Here is a 21654-nt window from a genome sequence, read left to right as displayed (position 1 = left end):
ACAATCAAGCCACAAATGGTTCTTATTGATCAACGGATCTGAGGGAACAATAAAACAATTCATACAAGGAGGGGAACAGGAAGCAGTGCATTCTGGGAGGAAAACCCCCCGATGCTGTACCAGGATCAGTTTTTGCTCAGAGGCACTTCTGCAGAAGGTGGGGGGTTAAACTCTGCTCAGGAGAACGTGTAACATAATGGGCTTTAATGACACGTAGAACATGGAGAACGTAGAACATAGAGAATGTAGAACACTAAGAACAGAGAACAGATCTATTTAATAATATATATATATATACACATGTATTATATATATATATATATATATATATATATATATATATATATATACATTTATTATATATATACATTTATTATATATATATATATATATATATATATATATATATATATATATATATATATATATATATATATCTTCCTCCTCCTCCTCCTCCTCCTCCTCCTTCTCTTCCTCCTCTATGTAAATAGGTGTTTGAATAACAAATGCATCACAAAGTTTCAGACTGAACAGAAACTCGCCTGCTGCTGACGGACAGGTGAGACTAGATTATTATTTTGTTATTATTATATTAGCATTATATTTTTATGAGTGTGAGGTTATATAGTGACTGAGGCTCTTACCATGCCCGTCTTTCAATCACAGGGCCCCCGGCTCCACTAGTCCCTGTCGTTGTGTCCTTGAGACTCTTAACCCCTAGCTGCTCCCGTTGTCTACGCTGTACAGAGCAACATGAAGTGTCAGCTAAATGTAATAATATGATTATTAAACTGTTATTACTTCTTCCTGCTCCAAGTTCTGGTCTGAGACTCAGGATGAGTTCTGTGCTGCTGCTGCTGCTGGCTGCTGCCACTTCTGGTAATTTTAACATTAACATTAATATAAACATTATACATTGAGTTCTGTGCTGCTGCTGCTGCTGCTGCTGCCACCTCTGGTAACATTAACATCAACATTAACATTAATAATAACATTAAAGATTGAGTTATGTGCTGCTGCCACCTCTTGTAATATTAACATTAACATTAATAATAATATTAAAAATTGAGTTATGTGCTGCTGGCACCTCTGGTAATATTATTTAATATTAATACTAATATTTTCACTTTAACCATGTGGTAATAGTACTTTACTGTTGCAGAGTATTTTCACATGTGGTAATAGTACTTTTACTGTGACAGTATAAATGGATGGTTTGTCTCTGTGTACGTTCATGTTCACCATCATGAGCAGTCAATATGAGTTAATTTGGTGGATTCATATGAATGACAGTGCATTTGTGGTTATTGGTCCAGACTGAGTGAGCCAGTATTTACAGGAAGCACTGTTATTGTTATTGATTCACATGCACAGTAAAGTATGAAGTACCCAAATCCTTTGAGCTGCCATAAGCACAAGTAAAGACAGGGAGACTTCCTGCAGTTGACCTGAATGCAAAGGAGCTTCACTGTTTTGCATGTATTTGATTTCCCAGAAGTCACAGCCACTTCACCTGAAACTAGCACCGGTCTGAACTTCCTCGTTGCTTTCCCGGAGAACATCGCCTACTATCATCCTGTTGCGGCCCAAAACATGGTCCAGGTCACGGCGTTGGGCAATGACACTGTCGTCACCATTAAATCTTCTACCGACGACCACACAATGAATCTGAGTCCAGGACAGTCCGAGAACTACACACTTGTTAAAACAGAAAATCAGAAATATGGCGTCGACGACCTTTCTTACGAAGTTCTCAAAATCACCAGCGATGAACTCATCACGGTTCACGCCATCAACATGAGGCAAAACAGTGTGCAGACGGCTCTGGTTCTGCCGACCGACAAACTGGCCAAAGAGTACTTCATCCCGCCGATACCCGAGATCGAGGGAACCACTGTCCCTGCGGACATGGTATCATTCCTGGTAACCGAGAGAGGTCCATTCAGACTAGTTATCATCAATGGGGGAAATTCAGAGAACTCTGTAACTGTTAAAGGTGAACATGATGAAAAATTTAACCTTCAATCCAACCAGATGAAAATAATCTGGTTGACAGAAGCAAAATACTTGCAATCCGTGAAAGCCAAGGACCCGGTGGCGGTCCTCTTTGGTCACAGTTGCGCTCTGCAGAGCGACTGCACCTGTGGGCAGCTGTTCGCCTCGCTGCCGCCAGCCAAAGAAGAGACGCTGAAGTTCTACATCCCTCCGACTCTGGCCAATGAAACAAAAGCGTTTGTACTTGTGTCGGATGGAACAAGCCCCAGAAAAGAGCCCTTCAACCCAGACCAGCCGCTGGTGGAGACGGCCGGCGCTGCTATCTTTTACCACCCGGGCTTACTCCTCACGCTGATCCCGGAGACTGACTTTGCTGCCTGTTATGTCGTTCACAGTGTCAGCGACACACACAACTATGCTTTTATTGTGGTGCACAAGGATTTCACTGATGGGGTTCATGTTGGAAGTCGTCGTTTAGTAAACCAATGGCAGGATCTGAAAGGTACAGATTACGTCTCCACGAGTTTTGTTCTGGAGTCAGGCAAGAGCGTCATCTGGCACGCCTCCTCCAGAATGGCCGTCTATTTCATGGGACGAAAGGACCTTTCTTGGTTTGGGAACCCAGCCGCCAGCATCAGCACAAGCCCAGGTATGGAGCCGCATATTTACAGCCCGACCTCCAGCTTCAAACTGAGGTTTACAGAGCCGTCACTAACTCTTGGAAAAAAGGCCCGTGTCCACTTTTAGACTCCAAAGTGTTTAACCTTTTTAGCTGTACAACTACCGAGTGCATGGCACCAAGCTTTGGAATGGAGTATCTAGAGTTGCTGGGGCATAAACTCCCCCACAGCTAATAAACATCATGATTAAGCTGCTAATGATAGCATAACACTGCTAACAATAGCATAACACTCTGATAGCATCCATAGCACCCCTCTCACTCATGACTAATGATGAGCCTCTTTGGCCTTGAAAGTACCACTTGGTTCTACTCAAGATAGTACAAGCTAGTAAGTTGGGAAATGCTAACAATGTAGCTGGTAAACACTGTTTATTCCAGTGTGAAGGCTAACTACAGCCCCATGCACACATGTAGAGGAACCCTGTCCAGGATGCTAAGCTATGATGCTAAGCTACAGACTGATGCACAAGGACGTCAGTGCTGTCTTAACAAGCAGGCCTTCTCATTCCAGTGTGTCTCTGTTGTGTTTTGTCTGAACTCCACATTAGATTTCAGGGGCTGCGTCTTGTCTCCGGAGGTGATAACGATTGGAGAAGTGGCAGTCGGCTGGCGAGAATCAGTGCAGTACTGCAGCGATCAGGGGATGGAGCTGGTCAGCATCACTGAGGCCCAGCACCAGAGCCAAATCTACCGGAAACTCCTCCGGGCCCAGAGCAACAGCCTTCAGGAGATGTGGATCGGCATGCGGCGCAGCTCACAATCTGGGGAGTGGTACTGGCTGAACAAGGCTCCAGTCAATGGCACCGACTGGGAGGACGGGGAGCCCGGCACGGTGGATGATGGCCAGTGTGCCGTCATGCGTCTGCACCAGAACGAGGACTTCGGCTGGAGTGACAAGGACTGCTGTGAGGCCGCCCTCCCCATCTGCTACAGAAAACCCATCTTATTGGGGAAGCCGTAGGTTTAAACAGGAAGTAGCTGTGGACAGGATGTAGATGTAGACAGGACATAGGTGAAAACAGGAAGTAGGGGAAAACATGAAGTAGGTGTAAACAGGAAGTAGGTGTAGATAGAAGGTAGGTGTAGACAGGGCGTAGGTGTGGACAGGATGTAGGTGTGGACAGGACGTAGGTGAAAACAGGAAGTAGATGTAAACAGGACGTAGGTGAAAACAGGAAGTAGAAGAGGACAGGATGTAGGTAAAAACAGGAAGTAGATGTAGACAGGACGTAGGTAAAAACAAGAAGTAGATGTAGACAGGACGTAGGTAAAAACAGGAAGTAGATGTGGACAGGATGTATGTAAAAACAGGAAGTAGATGTAGACAGGACGTAGCTAAAAAACAGGAAGTAGATGTGGACAGGATGTATGTAAAAACAGGAAGTAGATGTAGACAGGACGTAGCTAAAAAACAGGAAGTAGATGTAAACAGGACGTAGGTGAAAACAGGAAGTAGGTGTAGACAGTACGTAGATGAAAACAGGAAGTAGATGTAGACAGTACGTAGATGAAAACAGGAAGTAGGTGTATACAGGACGTAGGTGAAAACAGGAAGTAGGTGTGTCAGGTAGAGTTCTTTACTCTCTCGTAGGGGAAACTAAATAACCGGTTCAAATGTAATCAAAGTAGTTTTTGTGCATTCAGATGTGAAAGTCCGTCAGTCGTCCTCTTAAACTTTGACGTGTAACATTTTACAAGTTTTAAACCTTCTGCATGTCCCTCAATGAACAGACGTCTTTGAAGTGTGAGACTACATTTCTCTAACATTCAGTCTCATTCAGTAGTGAAGAAAGAAGAGTCAGTCCTAAAGCTGTACATTGAGTCCAGACTTGTGAAGGTAAAACCTTTTGAAGAACAAGGAAGTTGAAACCTTTCAGGGTGATTAAAGCTAAAAGACTCAAATACATCGAGTGAACCAAAGAGACGAATGTTCAGTGAAACAAAGAGGAAGATAATTTATGGCAGTTACGTTTTTGACTTGTTTTGTAGCTTTAAATAATGAACATGTAGATATTAACATTTTATGAGGTTAATAAATCCTGGTTTGAATATAGATATATATATATATATATATAAAAACTAAGATGTATTGATTGGATCAGAGATGATTGATGTGTTTGACTCCTCCCCCTTCATACAGACTAAAAGTGTTTGTTTGAATGAACTCAATTTAATCTCTGACTGTTCCAATAAATATGTTTGAAACTGTTGTTTTGTATTTATACTATATATTAACAATACTATAAACATGACATTAATAATCACATAGGTTTAATAGTGGCTGAAAACAGATCCTTTAGGTTTCAACAACACATCTGACGAATACATTTTAACTATCCATCTGCAGAGAATTGTTAAATCTTTAATTCTAAGAAACAATTTTATATTCATTTATCAGAAGTTAAAATAAAGAATATCATCGTTAAAGAGACCTGAACATAAACACATAAGCTAGATGAGAAAGGATAGTTATGATTATTATTCGAAGCTCCCTGTGTAAGTAAGTACAAGTACATGATATTGATCCTAAAAGACTTCATCTGGTCTTCATGGGTTCCCCCGGCAGCCGGCGCCCTGCAGCAGCACCCCGGTCCCCAGCAGGAGGAGGACCTTGGCCCCCAGAGACACAGCCAGGAGGATCAGGAGCGCCGGTGAGGCCCCGCCCACAGCGCGGGGCGGCTGGCCGGACAGGAAGTAAAGCGCGGCCTGCTCGCGGCCCAGTGGGTTGGAGGCGCTGCAGGTGTAGCGCCGGCCTGGCTGCACGGCCAGCTGGCTGACGGTCAGGAAGTGGACCGCCGAGCCGCGTGCAGCAGGACCCGCCGGGGACGAGCCGTCCAGGAGCTCGTCGGGTCCGAGCCACTGGACGTCCGGCAGCGGGGAACCCTGGACCCGGCACAGGGCCCTGAACCCGGACCGCTCAGTGCCCTCCACCCACAGAGACTGGATCCTAGGAGGGGCTGGAGGGGAGGAGGGAGGACACAGGGATGAAGGAAAGAGACTGGATCCTAGGAGGAGCTGGGGGAGGAGGGAGGACACGAGGGAGAAGGAGATGACCCGAGGAGGGAGGAGGACATACCCTCCACTCTCAGCCGGGTGCCCATCTTGTCCTCGAAGCTGACGTGGTCCCGTCCCTGGACCTCCACCCGGCAGTAGTAGCGGCCGCTGTCCAGCAGGGCGGCACTGCTGATCCTGAGTGACAGGTCGTGCTCTCTGGGGTTCCCCTCCAGCCGGTAGCGCGGGTCCTGCTGAGGCGCCGGCTCGCAGGTGGGGTTCCCCGCCCCGCTGGTGCAGCGGTACAGCACGGTGGACCCCTGGCCGTGGCCCAGGCGCCACAGCACCGTGAGGGAGGAGTGCTGCGAGTGCTGCGGGTGACTGAAGCTGCAGGGCAGCACCACCGGGTATCCCTCCACCGCACGCACCTCCACCTGCACCTTCACCGACCAGCCGTCGTCTCCTGAGCCCGGCGCTGCAGAGCAGAACATACGATGAGCAACTTCTATATGGGGAGCAACTTCTAGAGTTAATAAGGAGCACATGTATGTTAATATGTGTATATAAATATATATACACATACATATATGAACATATAAACGCATAAATACATAAACCTATATAAATACATGTTTCCATAAACATTTTGTCACCAGCAGTGAGATGTTGACCAGTGTACGAAAACTCACCAAATACCTTCTAAAACCCAATAATGAACACTTTTATAATAAACAATCAAAAAGTGTGTGCGTGCGTGTGTGTGCGTGTGTCTGAACTCACCTCCTAAAAGTAATAACAACAAAGTGCTGCCGATCCACCGGACAGTCATGATGAGACTGCTGAGGAAACAATACAACAAGCTAGGACATGAGTGAGTGTGAGAGTGTGTGTGTGTGTGTGTGTGTTGGTGTGCGTGTGACTCAGTACCTCCAGACACACTGTGTGAGTATGAGTGTGTCTGTAAGTCTGTGTGTGTGTCTATATACCCTCAGTACCTCCAGACACACTGTGTGTGTGTGTGTGTGTTTGTGTGACTCAGTACCTCGAGACACACACATAGTGTGTGTGTGGAGGCTAGCTATCAAAATGCCCAATTGGGCAAATAAACTCCAGATTTTTGTCAATGTTTCAAACTTTTGATTGTGGAGGAAAGTTGGTCATTCTACTCTGAAAAAGAAGAATGAGACAAAAGTCTAAAATAAAATCTGTTTTAATATAATTTATTGATGCCCAGAGTTTACAGAAGACAAAAGTTTATGACGTTGATCGTCAATCACATCGATCTATAGACTCCTTTGCACTTAAAATACAGATGTCCCTGTAACATTACATTACTATTATCTCTGTCTATAGAAGTATACATACATACATACATACATACATACATACATACATATAAATAAATAAACCTCCGACCCTCTGATTGAAGTTGTGGCCGTCGCCATCTTGTTTTTGGCTCAGTCCAGTCTTTCAAAGTTGAGCTTCAAACCCTGAAACCAGACAATGATGTCACTACGTCCATTTCTTATAGAGTCTGTGAGGATGAAGATGAGGATGAAGATGAGAGGACGATGAGGAAGAGTATGAAGATGAGGAGGAGGATGAAGATGTCTCTGATTTTCAAACCAGACCAGCTTCAACACACATCTGATAGAAGGAACCCTGAAGATGGAGAAGCTGAGACGGAGAATCCATCTCTGCTACTCGACCCCGGTCCATCACAACCACCCTGTGGACAGAGAGACAGGTGAGAGACAGACATATGTAGACAGACGGACAGACAGACAGGCAGACAGGCAGACAGGCAGACAGGCAGAGGTGGACCTGCTGTAGTCCATGATGGTGTTGAGGCGGTGTGCGATGGTGAGGACCGTGCAGTCTCTGAACTGGGTCCGGATGGTGGACTGGATCAGCTGGTCTGTCTTCAGGTCCACAGCTGCTGTGGCTTCGTCCAGCACCAGGATCCTGGTCTTCCTCAGCAGAGCTCTGGCCAAGCACAGCAGCTGCCTCTGGCCCAGACTGAGGGCACACAACATGAGCATTTACAGTCCAGAAGCTGACCACAACATCTAGAGCTCTGTGAGCCGGCTCAAGGTTCTGGTGCTGTGTTCTCTCTCTGTGCCGGTCGCGTGAACCTGGTCCAGGTGTGCTGCAGGTGGACCTACCTGAGGTTCTCTCCCCCTTCACAGCACTGGTGACTCAGTTTCTGAGGCAGCGCGGACACGAAGCTGCTCAGGTGAGCCAGTTCCAGAGCTTTCCACAGGTCCTCCTCTGAACAGGTGTCAAACGGGTCCAGGTTCATCCTCAGAGAACCAGAAAACAGCACAGGGTCCTTGAACAAAAGGTCAGAGGTCATGTCAAGCCTTTTACTGTGAAACAAGACCTGGATCCACCTGGAATCACCTTGATCCACCAGAATCCACCTGGATCCACCTGTCCATCAATTTGTAGAGCAGTATTTTCTGTGTCCTACACTATTTATCCTACAGTACTTGTACCTGAGGGATGATGGTGATTCGGGACCGGAGGTCGTGAAGGCCGATCTCCGCGATGTCGACTCCATCGATGAAGATTTGTCCTTTTGCTGCTTCCAGAATCCTGAAGATCCCCAAAGCCAGAGATGACTTCCCGGCTCCGGTCCGCCCAACGATCCCCACCTGCGAAGGTGTTGTATCAATAAGCATTGATTAGTTACACATCATGACTCGAGGTGTCCACTCTCGAAGTACTCTGCTGGTACTCTGTCCTTCTGGAGGTACTAGTACATGGTTCTGGCCTCAGACCTTTTCTTTGTCCTGGATGTGGATGCAGATGTCATTTAAAGCCCAGTCCAGGCCTTTCCGGTACTGCAGCCCGTAGTCTTCAAACCGGAGGTTTCCGGTCGCCGGCCAGGCCGCCGGCAGCCCGCTGTCCTCCAGGGTCCACGCCGCCTGGTGGGAGGGAGGGGGCACAATTAGGTGATAGGCGGCACTATACAGAATACGTTCCTCCGGGTTTCTGGACGAAGCGGCCCACCTCTTTGACGGTGCCGTCGTACTCTTTGACTCGCTCCACCGACACAATGTTGTTCTCCACGTCGGTCCATGATCGAACGATCCAGCTCAGGATCCCGGTCACCTGTGAAAAACACACAAGAACCGTCAGGAACATGATAATTGATTTGCAGCGCTTTTCTGAATACTCAGACACAGTGATGAGAGGAGCTACCATGAAGGTGCCTATCTCACTAAAGACTATCTAACTTTCATACACCGTAGTCTCAGCTGCGGGAGGCATTTAGTGTCTTGCTCAAGGACACATCAAAACGGGCTGGCGGGGCCGAGATCGAGCCGCCGATCCTCTGATTGAGGAACGACCCCTGCTCACCAATGTGCCACAGTCGCCCGAAATTGGAGCGATTCTCTCTTGTTGTTCCTTGTGGAAACATGGAAACTCCTCTCCTGGTTTAGATGGACCAAAGAGCTCTGAACCTGGAGGGAGTGAGTCACCGCCAGTCCCACGACGCCGGGGCTGAGCTCATGCCGACCGCGAACCGCCAGGACGGCCGCAGCCAAAACCAGCAGGTTGCCCAGAAACTCCAGATTCACCGCCAGCCACCTGAAGAAATGCCACAGGTGTGACACGATACAATAGAAACCCTGTGAATAAATACAGAAACACCAGCACAATCACTGAAGAGTAAAATACTCAAACTCCGTGGTTAAAATACTCCGTGAACCTGGTGGCTACGAAGCGAGGGAAGTAGGCTTCCTGGTTGCGGTCGATGTGCCGGTCGGCCTCAAGGACGAAGCGGCGCTGCTCGCCGAAGGCCCGGATGACGCCGGCGCCCTGGACCGTCTCGCTGAAGTGGCTGTAGATCGGCGAGCGGCTCACGGCCTCCAGGCGGCGCAGCTGACACGACGACGCCACGTAGAAGCTCTGAGCCGGAACCACAGAGAGGAACCGTTACCGGGAGCTCCGGAGGAACCTGGTCCTCGTCCAAACGCAGCGTTACCTGAATGAATACGTAGACGCAAGTGAGGGGGAGGAGCACCAGCCCGGTGAGAGGCGTGGCCAGCAGCAGGATGATGCAGACCTCTAGCAGCTTGAACAGGTAGGCCAGCATCATCTTCAGCCCGTCGGGGATCATGCAGTCGATGGCGTCGATCTCTTTGGAGAACCGGTTCAGGAGGTTCCCGCTGGGCGTGGCCTCAAAGAAGGACATGGGCGAGTGCATCACGCTGTGGAGGAGGTCGGCGTGGAGGCGGCGGGACGCCACAATGCCGCCCAGAGCGATGGCGAGCGTCGTCCCAAACATTGCCATCCCTGAAACAAGTGAATGCAGCTTCAACACATGAAGCATATACTTCTATACAACCAGAGGAGTCGCCCCCTGGTGGTCAGGAGAGAGAATGCAGCGTTAACACATGAAGCATAGACTTCTATACAACCAGAGGAGTCGCCCCCTGGTGGTCAGTAGAGAGAATGCAGCTTTACCAAAAACAAATTGTAGAAAGCGTCCTTTATGTTTACAGCCTTTAAATCTCAGACTGATGGCTGTGGTGACCGTAGTGACGATGACCCGTGTGTCTTGTTCATGTGATGTGACCTTTGACCCACCCTGAGTGAAGCCCAGAGCGCCGAATACGCTCAGCTTCAGCTCGTGGTCGCTCTGCGTGCCGTTGACCGGCGGCTCGTCGGCCCACAGGCTCAGCCAATAGCTGTAGGCCAACGAGGCGGCCTGCTGGAAGGCACAGAGGAAGATGATGGTCATGATGAAGGTCAGGCCGACCGTCTTGAAGTACTCTCTGTAGGTCTGAAGCTTCACCTGAAAACACAACCAGAACTCAAGCTCAAGTGTCATTCACTCACTACAGTAGTTCTGTAGGTGAAGATGCTTTAACCGCCTCAATGAGATCAATAATACAATATAAAGAGTTGATGAAGAGGAAGACCAACCCGTCCTGTTTGAGCCTTGTCAACCACCGTTAGTTTCCCAGCATCCTCAGCGTCCAAATCCTGATCAAGAACATCCATCATCTGAACACTGGCACTGCTTATATCACAACTGGAACACACACAAACACACACATAAACACAGAGGAAACATAACATATCATAACACGTGAAGGTGTTTTTGTACCTGATGAGTTGCTCCTGAGAAAGATCGATGGAGAAATCAGACAAACGAGACACCGACTTCCTGCTGCCTACACACACACACACACACACACACACACAATAAATATGTGTCATTCTTGTGATAAGTTCAAAGACAGTCGGTGTTTGAACTGAAAACGTGTGACTTACTCTTATCTCTGGAGGCGGAGCTTTCTCTGTCTTTGGGGGTGGAGCTTTCTCTGTCTCTGGGGGCGGAGCTTTCTCTGCGCTGGTTTCCATCGAAGGTGTGGATGAACTTAGCGAAGGCTCCCTTCCTGTCCATCAGCTCTATGTAGGAGCCCATCTCTGAGATCTGACCCTCCACCATCACCACGATCAGGTCTGCTCTGGACAGGAAGCCGAGGCCGTGAGTCACCAGCACCCGGGTCTGAGACAACACATCACACCAAGCAAGTACACTCAGGTACAGGTCTCACCTCTAGAATACTGCTCAGGTTCAGGTACAGGTCTCACCTTGTCTTTGAGGAGTCCTCTGGGTCCGATGACTTGATCAAAGATGTGTTGTCCCACGTGAGCGTCCACGGCGGACAGCGGGTCGTCCAGCAGGTAAACGTCTGACCTCCTGTAGACGGACCGAGCCAGACTCACCCTCTGCCTCTGGCCTCCAGACAGGTTCAGGCCCTAGAAGGCACATCGTCAATACACAACAGCATTGTACAGTAAACAGGTAACAACAAACAGCCAGAACAACGAGAAGGGCCGGCGTTGGTACCTTCTCCCCGATCTCCGTGCCGTCCCCGGCGGGCAGGAGCTCCAGGTCCGGCAGCAGCGCGCAGGCCTCCAGCACTCGGTGGTACCAGCTCTCTCGCCGTCTGCCACCAAACAGGATGTTGTCCTTCAGAGAGGCGTTCTGGATCCAGGCCTGCTGCGGGACGTAGGCCACCGAGCCCTGAGCCACCAACGCCACAAGAACAAGCAAAGATCGATTGTCCAAAATATTCAGCAGGTACAGGTATTTTTTAAGAGTCTGGACTTCAAACATCGTGTTAAACTGCTACTCCTTCCTGTAAGGAGTCACTGAGGTGGTTTAGCATCTCATCAGGAGAACTCCTGGACTCCCATTAGAAATTTACCAGGCACTTCCAACTGGGAGGAAGACCCAGGACCCGCTGGAGGGATTACATCTCCCGGCTGGACTGGGAACGCCTCGGGATCCCCAAAATGAGCTGGACATGTGCTTGTGAGAAAAAGACTGCTGGGCCAACTTGCGTTGTTTGTTTATCGTGAGAGTAGATCAAATGTGTGTGTGTTATTTCTGGTTGTTTCTTCCCTGACTCCGCCCCTTTGATATGACAGACACAGACACTAGAGCGCCTTATAATAGTTTAAATCCAACTTAAAACCATGCTACATGCATTCAGATCTATCCTAAATGGAACGGATCTGACAAACCAAACTTAAATAGGATAATATTAAATACATCAAATGAATAATGAGCTTGTCGTCACCTTGATGGAAACGAAGCCACTCCTCCTCTCCATCTCTCCCAACATGGCCGACAGCAGAGACGACTTCCCGGCGCCAACATGACCGACCACGGCCACCAGGGAACCCGGCTTCACCTTCACGTTGATCCTCTGCAGACACGGCGGCCCGTCGCTGGTCCAGGACAAGAACCCGTCCTGGATCCTCACGGCGTCTCCGTCTGCAGACACGAGCTGGTTCTCTGAGGTTCTAGAGTCTGTTCTCTTCATCAGATTCTTGTGTCGATGCATTTATGAATACCGTAAAAATATTTCTCTGAATGAACAATAAAACTGAACTTTATTGATCCCCAGACTGTCATTGATTTTCTTTGACACAGAACATGAAATGAATCCATTCAGTCCATAAATGTGTGTGGCTCTTTAATGCTCTTTTTAAGCTCTAGTTCCAAGTCTTCTTCAATACAGCACGATGTTCATTTAGTACGTTATGATCGTTTAGAGTCAAACAGACCATAAAGCAGGGAACGCTTTAGGGCTTGGCTACAAGGTGATTGACAGGTCTCTAGGTCACTCCTCCTCAGTCCACCTCTAAAGGTCTAATTACGTCTGCAGAGCTGAAAGGTTCCAAGTGTGAAAGCACCCAACAGTTTGTTTTTGTGCTAAGCTAACAGCTAGGCTAACAGCGAGGCTAACAAGTCCGGGTGCGTGTGTGGAGTCGTACCGGCGCTCTGAGGAAGCCTCTTCACGTTGTCGGGCTTCAGCTCATCTTGGCTCAGAAAGTTCCCCAGACGTTTGAGCGAGACGACGGCCTGAAGACAAACATCATTATGGTCACAAGTCTGTGTGAACACATGGCAGTCTGTGTGAACACATGACAGTGTGTGTGAACACATGACTTGCCTGCATGCTGGTGCTCATGGCGAATGGGAACTGGCTCAGCGGCATCTTCAGGATGTTGATCAGAGCGACAGACACGAAGATCTTCTGAGCGTCCAGAACGTTCTGTTCATCCATCAACACGTACACGGCGAACACCGCGAAGGCAATCTGAACAACAACAACAACAACAACAACAATAACAATATGCTCACTGAACTGAAGCGACCAATAAGATCGCTTCATATAACAAGCGATATATTTAGGGATTAGAGGTGATGGAAAGCCACGCCCACTCACCAGGAAGGAGGAGGAGTTGAAGGAGGCCAGCGAGACGGCGTGCAGCAGCTGAGAGGCCTTCAGGGCACGCAGCTCTCCGTCCCTCAGGACGCCGACGCGCCGCAGGAACGCGTCCTCCCACGCGTAGAACTTCAGGATCTTTATGCCGCTCAGGATCTCGTGCATCAGTTTGAGCCGGCCATCCATGAACTTCATCTGGACCTCCTGAGGAGCACCGGCACTACTTCACCCAACACCTTCTCACCCAACACCTTCTCACCCACACCTTCAAACCCTCCTCTCACCTGAAGTCTGCTTCTCATCTTAGCGATGAATCCGTTCAGAGGAAAGATCAGAACCACGGCGGTGAGCCCAGCGAGAGCAGCTGGACCGAGCAGCTGTCAATCAATCCGTCAGTGAATACATCGCTCAATAGAATACATAGGAGTTAAGGCGGCCATGTTGTTTTCTTTACCTGCCACAGGAAGTAGAAGCAGAGCGCGATCTCGATGGGCGTGAGCCAAAGACTGTTGGCGTAAACTACAAAGTCCATCAGCTTCTGAGTGTCGGCTGAAACCAGACTGACGATCTCCCCGAGAGACTGATGCCGCGAGGCGCCGCTGATGAGCAGACACTGGGGATTCAAACACACAACTTTATAAACACTGCTGCTGAGCAGACACTGGGGACTCAAACACGTGACGTTCTGAACCTTGCGGTACACCAGCCCCATGACGGCGGTCTTGGTCCTCATGCCCACGGTGAAGCAGTGGAACATGTACTGGTGGTGGAGCAGTGACTGCAGACAGGACAGCAGGAAGAGCAGCGTGGCGAACAGGAAGCCCTTCCACAGCGCGGCGTCCTCATCCCGCATGAAGCCCAGCAGCAGACTGAAAACAACAACAACAACAAATGATACACACATCAAAAGTAACAACATCACCTGAGCTCTGTGACTCACCTGAGCACCTGCGGCACGGCGAACATGAAGGCGTCGTGCAGGAGGAGACACAGCGTCCCACACAGGAAGTACAGCCCGAAGCTGCGCCCCAGAGCACGTAGGAGGAAGAGGCCGTAGCCCCGCCCCTTCCTCTTCTTCTTCAGCAGCTGTGTTTTCTCTGTCGGTGAGGCATAACCACCGCACCCCGACCGGGACCAGGACCGAGACCAAGACTGGGACCAGGACCCGGTACAGGACGGTTCAAAGCCATCGGACCCCTCACTAAAGAACATCAGAAAAGAGCAGTTAGGACGCAGTGGAGAAGCACTGTGTGTCTCTGTGACATCACGGTGACATCAGTGACATCACAGCGACACGCTGTGTCCTTTCTAAACAGTGTGAATCTAAACACTACGTGTGAAGTGTCGTACTGCAGCTGTTTGCAGTTCTGAGTCCAGAACTTCTCAAAGTCCATCAGGATCCGGCTCGATGAGTCCTGGTCCCTGAGAGGCCAGAGATCTGCAGCCTGCAGGGGGCGCCGGTAACCCTGAAGCACCAGACTGACAGCAAACACAATGATGTCACTATTTAGATAACTTTACCAGTAGTACCAGCAGCAGCAGTAGTAGTAGTACCAGCAGTAGTAGTAGTAGTACTAGTAGTAGTAGTAGCAGCAGCAGCAGACTTCATGTTCATTCACTCATGAATCTGAATGCTGTAGGATTTTCAAACTAAAAGACCATCAGAGTCCACAGAACTGGAGCAATAGCTGTTCAAACCGGAAAAACTGAGATGATGTAATCATGATGTCATGATAGATTGTTGTGTTCGTACCTGCTGAACCAAAAGAAGAAAAACTTGGAGAAAAACGAGGCGTCTTCCTCTGGACATCGGTTCTATCAAGAAGAACAAACGACAGACGTAGGTGTGTGTTACCTGGACTTAGGTGTGTGTTACCTGGACGTAGGTGTGTGTTACCTGGACGTAGGTGTGTGTTACCTGGACGTAGGTGTGTGTTACCTGGACGTAGGTGTGTGTTACCTGGACGTAGGTGTGTGTTACCTGGACGTAGGTGTGCTTGTCAGAGAGTGGGCGGCGGTCAGAGAAGCAGCTGAGGATAAGTTCGATGAGTTGGAGGAAAAAACAGATGAAAAACGCAACAAAACGAGCCGCGTCTGACGAAAAACCCTGAAAACATCGGAGAGCAAAGCTGAACATATGAAATTGTCACATTTCAGAGGAATGACACTATGAATTGGACTCATACAGGAAGGGAAACTGAACTAGAATCATACAGGACGTGAGGTGATTGTTCCTTGATTTAATTGTTTTCATCGTCACTCAGGAACCTAAATAACTCAGCAGGTACTTATGATGTTCAGAAGTCGCCGTTGCACTGCTTTCTAAGAACGGTGAACACACACACACACACACACACACGTGTCACACATCCAGAGGAAAAGTACACTGAGAGCTGTGAAATACTGAAGCAGAAAGAGAAGAAACTAACAAAAATAATCTCACATTGAACCAGATCTCAGTGTGAGACCTGGACGTCGGTCTATAACAAGTGTAAATGGTAATAATAATAAATGATTGATACCTGATCAATAATCTGCTCGACGTCGACCTTCAGAGGAACGAGGGAACAGAGAACCAGAAGAGTCCAGAAGAGGAAGAGGAGCACCGAGGAACGTCTGCCCTTCCTCCTCTCTACCTGCATTATAGCAACAGCAAGAACCTGAAGAAGAGGAGGAGGAGGAGGAGGAAGAGGAGAAGTTTCAGTTAGTGTCTTTAAAACTGTTTTGATTGTTTTCTGGACACCATCAAGATGGACCTGAGAAACCTATGGAACCAGAGGAATCTGAAGAACCAGAGGAACGTACCAGAGTGAGGCTCCTGACCAGCGGGCCGATCAGGATCAGATGGTTCTGGATCTCCTCGTTCTTCCTCACCAGCAGAAAAAACATTTCCAGAAGACCGAAGGAAGCCAAACTGAGACCCAGGAGCTGCAACCAGGACCACGAGGCGGGGTAGACCACCGGGGTTAGACCACAACCAGAGAGACCATAGACCACAAACAGAGACCATGTTAGACCCCAACTAGAGACCACGTTAGACCACAACAAGAGACCATGTTAGACCACAACAAGAGACCACGTTAGACCACAACAAGAGACCACGTTAGACCACAACCAGAGAGACCAGGTTAGACCACAACCAGAGAGACCACGTTAGACCACAAACAGAGACCAGGTTAGACCACAACTAGAGAGCAGGTCTACTGCGGTACCGTCTTGCTGCAGCAGAGTCTGGACAGTGGAATGGTGCCGGGCTGTGGGCGGAGCTGCAGGTACAACAGGTAAAGGGGAGAACAGGTCCACAGGTAGACACACGGAAACCAAACCAGTACCGTGTGCTGGAAGCACTGGGTCAGATCTGGCTGGGAGGTGTACCAGGTCAGGTTCCAGTCCTGGAACCAGAAGACACCGGGGTTACCCCTCAGTCACAGGTGAGAGGTAAACAAGTAAACAGGTAAGACGTGTGTAAACAAGTAAACAGGTTAGAGATGTGTAAACAGGTGAGAGGTGTGTCAACAGGTAAACAAGTGAGAGATGTGTAAACAAGTAAACAGGTAAACAAGTGAGAGATGAGTAAACAAGTAAACAGGTAAACAAGTGAGAGTATAAACAAGTAAACAGGTGAGAGTATAAACAAGTAAACAGGTGAGAGGTGTGTAAACAGGTAAACAAATGAGAAATGTATAAACAAGTAAACAGGTGAGAGATTAATAATTTTAACAGTTGTTTGAAGTGAAACTCACCCAGAGAGGATCCAGACCGCTCACACTGCACAGGTTCTCCATTTAGACCACTCTCCTTCTCCTCCTTCAAGTTTCAGATACAAACAGCTTTATGAAAATACTCTGTCATATAACCTCCCTGTCTGCCTCTCTCTCTGCCCCTCTCTCTCTCTGCCCCTCTGCCTCTCTGCCTCCCTCTCCGCCTCCCTCTCCCTCTCCGCCTCCCTCTCCCTCTCCGCCTCCCTCTCCCATAATGAAGGTGTGAAAATACTTATGTTTAGTTTGCCTCTTTAACTCTCTGTCTCTCATTAACAGGTATCATCAGAGCTAAATGACATAGATCTGATCATGTGGAGTCGAGTTACATCGGTGATGCGTTATCAATGTCTCAAGTCTCTTTCGACAAATTTTGAGAGTGATCTTAATAATCTGTGAGGAGAAAACATTTAACTTCCTGTTGCCACTAAGTGGCGCTATGACTACAATTCAAAATGATCATATGATGTCTTCAGGGTCAGGAGGTCATGACATATGAGCAAATATGGAGCAGATTGCATCATGTACAGTCAAATTAAAACAACTTCCATTTTCATTGAAATTGGTCTCTTTGCCGCTGCTCTGCGCTCACATAGGTCCATATTTTTTAAATCTTTTGGTAACTTTTCCCTGCAAAGGTCTCAACATCATATTCCTCGAATATGAAATCAATCGTATTTAATCTCTAGGAGGAATTGATTAGAGTACAACGCCTGACGACAAAGAAAATGCCAAAATTGGGCGATTCACTACAGCGCCCCCTAGTGTTTAAATATTATGAAAAATGTGGCTACGTTAAGGGACACAATGTTGACATATGCTACAAAGTTTGTGAGGATAGGCCAAGTGATAAGCGAGTTATATGTATTGAGTACTAAGTCACGCCCTTAAAACGTTAATTAGTTCATATCTTCTGAACACAATGAGTCATCAACAAAGCTGAAAATATCTTTTGTCACATTAAACCAATAATAATCCACAGAAAGTTTTGTAAGAATCGGACCCAGCGTTTAGGAGGAGTTGGCGCGAATGTGTTTTCACAAAATTCGAAATGGCAGAAAATCTAAGTAGGCGGAGCTTACGGGCCTCAATCTCTCTTTTGTAGAGCAGACCCACCTGCACATGTCAATCGGCATCAAATCGGCAAGAAGTGTGAGCTTTTACAACTAAAGGAGGCGCTATCGAGCTACTTTATCACACGCAAATCAGATCAGTGTGGTCCACTCAGATTTGTGGGTCAATTTTTAATCATGTAGGTTTCGCCAAAGCAATGAAGATAAATGTTACTAATAACAATAATACAAATTAGAATAACAATATGTGACCTGGTGATAAATCCCCCACAATACCCAGAATAGACTGGAGTCAGAGACTAAATACCAAACAAAAGCTTTATTAACAACTAGGGCTAAAAATAATCAAATCCAAAATGTACAAACTAAAAGTAAGTCTTGTGGTACTTAAACTGCACGGTCAGATGGAGAAGGGCGACGGAGCTACAGTAAGTAAGGACAGTAAATAAATCAAAACAAAATAGAATAATTCAGGCACAGCAAACCAACCAAAATAACACAATAATAAAATGCCGATGTAAAATGGCTGCCCTGTCACTCTGCCTCTCTCCTCAGCCCAACACAAAAAACCCCTAAGCTCAAATCAAACATAAATGCTAAATGCTAAATGAATACTTAAAAAAAAAAAGACACGTAAATTATAAAAGGCCTGGGAAAAACAGTGGTGTTTCTTTCAAAGGCTCTTTAAAGACAAAAGAAAGAAAGCATTACAACAACACATTACAACACACTAAACACACTAAAATCATGCTTTTAAAACCTGCATCAAAAGAAAAGAGCTCACCAAATTGATCTCCACATGGCTGGCCTCAGCTGCTCTCAGGTGTGCTTGCTATCAAAGGCGCAGGTGAGCTTCCCACCCCTTTTTAAAGGCCATACCCCCTTGCACAGGTCCCAAATATCAGGCTGCCCATGGCCTGCCTTACCACAAATAATAAACATTATATTGACAATAAACATTAGAAGAACAATAATAAACATTTGATTAATAATAATAAACAATAGAATAATAATAATAAACATGAGAAGAACAATAGCTCCTCTGCTCTGACTCCTAATAATAACGATGATGTCATCCGTTCCTTCACATCTCGATGTTCAGAGACTTCACTTTGTCTCCACATTTAACAGGAAGCTGTGAAGAGGACAGCTCGTCTTTATCGTGAGACTAATGTACACTATGTACACTCCTATCTCCTGTCTCCTACCGCCTGCCATGGCCCTGCTGATGCCCCTCCTCTCTACCTCCTTCTGCCTCATGAATTATGGTTATCTGGATCGTGGTCCATGCGTATACTACTCATTATATGTCCATGTATGAGGTCCTGTGACAGGAAGTCTAAGTAGAGACTGTACGGCCATGTTGTGACTGTGGGCTGAACTAATGCACACTGAATGATCTTTAAACAACAGACACAGTTCATGGTTCAACTTTAGTGTTTTATTATCAAACTGCCAGAGACGTGTGTGTGTGTGTGTGCACTTACACTGAGCATGTGCAGTAAGTCAATAATCATAGATCAATTAAAGAAATATCACAACTCATCAAACGTCTCATATGGATTAGCAGGTGGGCGTGGCCACCAGAACACTGCTCTGATTGGTTGTTGTGGTCCAATGAAGAGGTTGGAGTGCTTCTAGGACCCTTTAGCGCTTCTGGTCATCATGCTGAGCATCTTCCACTGATCTGGAGTCACCTGAGACACAAACATCTTGTTTTATACTAAAGAACCATATCAGATTTAAATCAATAAACAATGTGTATGTGTTGTTCGATTTAAAAAAAAAAAGGAAAAAGAAAAAAGTGCTTATCAATTAGTATTGTTATTATTATCATATTAATTCATTAAGTTACTTCTGAACGTAATAATCAATGTTTCTGAGGGAAGCATTTCAGTGTGACACTCACTCTGCGAAGCTCGTTAAACTCTCCGGCCATCGACACATATTCTCCTCCATCGAACCGGACGACCTGAAGACACACACCGTTACACACAAACTGACCTGAGACCAGCCTAAACTCTGACCTGAGACCAGTCTAAACTCTGACTTAAGCCAATTCACTCACAGCTCCAGACATCCAGCTAGCGTAGCTGCTGCTAATGTACGCTGCCAGGTTAGCGATCTCTGTTGGCGTTCCCAGTCGACCTGTTGGGATCCGACTGATCATCTTCCTCTCAAAGTCTCCAGTCGGGTCCAGCCGGCTGAAGGCCCCCTAAACACAACAACAACACCAACAACAAAAAGGCGTCCATCACCCGTTCCCACTGGACGCAGGAGGCCTACGACCCACTCAGAAGGTATTTGATTCTAGTAGCTGTTAGATTTGTTATATGATTCGTTATGAGTCTATTGTCGTCCGTGTGAGTCTATTGTTCTCCGTGTGAGCAGAGAACTATAAACAAACAAAGGTTGTGAGTCATCAGCAGGTGGGTGGTACCTTAGTTCTGATTGGTCCAGGCTGGATGATGTTAAACCTGTGGCCATAGCGCCCCCACTCTGAGGCCAGAGACCTGACACACACACACACACACACACACACACAGTGTTACCATAGGGTAACGGATGACGTGGTGAAGCAGCTGGAAGGTTAAAGGTCAGACGGACTTGTAGAATGCCTCCACTCCGGCTTTAGCCGACGCACTCGGAACCACGAAACCAGAACCCGACTCAGCGTAGATGGTCGTGATGGCGAGGAAGGACGCGCCTGGACATCAAGGAACAAGAAATAACAACAAGGAATAACAACAATAAGAGGTGACGACAGAGGTTACATCCTGTAGTTTCATACTGCTAATCTGACTGTGGATCAGTCTCTCTGACTGTGGATCAGTCTCTCTGACTGTGGATCAGTCTCTCTGACTCTGGATCAGTCTCTCTGACTCTGGATCAGTCTCTCTGACTCTGGATCAGTCTCTCTGACTCTGGATCAGTCTCTGACCTTTCTGACTCTGGATCAGTCTCTTTCCCAGCTCCAGTGTAACGAAGGCGGTCCCGTTCAGGACGATGTCGGTGATGCTCTTCCAGGCGTTTGGAGACAGATGTTCTGATGGACAGACAAAGTTTCCTGCTGCATTGTTGATGATCACCTGGACCAACAGGAGGGGGGCGGGTCAGTGGGGTCCTCACAACGACAGAAAAACAAACGTGTGTGTATGTGTGTGTGACGCTCTCACATCAGGAAGTCCCGTCAGAGACTCGATATGGTCGACACAACGAGAGACGGCCGCAGGATCTCTGACATCACACTGGACCGGATGAACCTGGGACAGAGAGAGGGGGACCAGTTCAGACCAGATCAAAACAGTTCAGACCAGTTCAGTGGCCCCTTCATCAATCCCAGTCTTTTCCATATTGATCTCCAAATTGTTCATGAGATAGAAACTGAAGGT

The 21654-nt window shown here is 47.5% G+C and overlaps 3 protein-coding genes across 5 annotated transcripts in view; all 3 read right to left on the bottom strand.

The window, feature by feature from the left end:
• Positions 1-5224: 5224 nt before the first annotated feature.
• On the bottom strand, positions 5225-6726 carry si:dkey-11p23.7 (V-set and Ig domain-containing protein). The gene is made up of 4 exons (XM_068569710.1): positions 6711-6726; positions 6449-6595; positions 5754-6143; positions 5225-5634 (listed from the first exon to the last, which is right to left on the bottom strand). The coding sequence occupies exons 1-4, from the start codon at positions 6724-6726 to the stop codon at positions 5225-5227; spliced, it is 963 nt and encodes a 320-aa protein (XP_068425811.1).
• Positions 6727-7085: 359 nt separating this feature from the next.
• Positions 7086-17216, bottom strand: LOC137781008 (multidrug resistance-associated protein 1-like). Its single transcript, XM_068569488.1, has 30 exons — positions 17175-17216; positions 16644-16823; positions 16237-16359; positions 15954-16091; positions 15413-15538; positions 15185-15246; positions 14766-14910; positions 14372-14583; positions 14123-14300; positions 13886-14044; positions 13716-13808; positions 13432-13635; positions 13156-13302; positions 12977-13064; positions 12277-12473; positions 11541-11717; positions 11282-11449; positions 11029-11195; positions 10791-10868; positions 10607-10715; positions 10268-10475; positions 9663-9973; positions 9387-9586; positions 9139-9265; positions 8684-8785; positions 8452-8598; positions 8167-8325; positions 7834-8000; positions 7493-7687; positions 7086-7397 (listed from the first exon to the last, which is right to left on the bottom strand). Exons 1-30 carry the CDS (start codon positions 17214-17216, stop codon positions 7289-7291), a joined length of 4518 nt encoding a protein of 1505 aa, XP_068425589.1. The 3' UTR covers positions 7086-7288.
• A 2465-nt stretch (positions 17217-19681) lies between these two features.
• Positions 19682-21654, bottom strand: part of decr1 (2,4-dienoyl CoA reductase 1, mitochondrial) — a 4205-nt gene continuing 2232 nt past the window's right edge. For all 3 annotated transcript variants that reach the window (XM_068569891.1, XM_068569892.1, XM_068569889.1), the window contains exons 4-10: positions 21439-21525; positions 21204-21351; positions 20870-20969; positions 20703-20775; positions 20331-20477; positions 20172-20234; positions 19682-19959 (exon numbers count right to left, since the gene is read on the bottom strand). In XM_068569891.1, the coding sequence (XP_068425992.1) occupies positions 19900-19959; positions 20172-20234; positions 20331-20477; positions 20703-20775; positions 20870-20969; positions 21204-21351; positions 21439-21525 (678 nt within the window). In that variant the 3' untranslated portion in view covers positions 19682-19899. The remainder of the gene's footprint in view (positions 19960-20171; positions 20235-20330; positions 20478-20702; positions 20776-20869; positions 20970-21203; positions 21352-21438; positions 21526-21654) is intronic.

This window comes from Clinocottus analis, unplaced genomic scaffold, assembly GCF_023055335.1.
Source record: "Clinocottus analis isolate CAN_PGR_092001 unplaced genomic scaffold, fCliAna1.0.p SCAF_9, whole genome shotgun sequence".
Lineage (NCBI taxonomy): Eukaryota > Metazoa > Chordata > Actinopteri > Perciformes > Cottidae > Clinocottus > Clinocottus analis.
The sequence above is the reverse complement of the archived record's forward strand: the minus strand, read 5'-3'. Positions and strand labels throughout refer to the sequence as shown.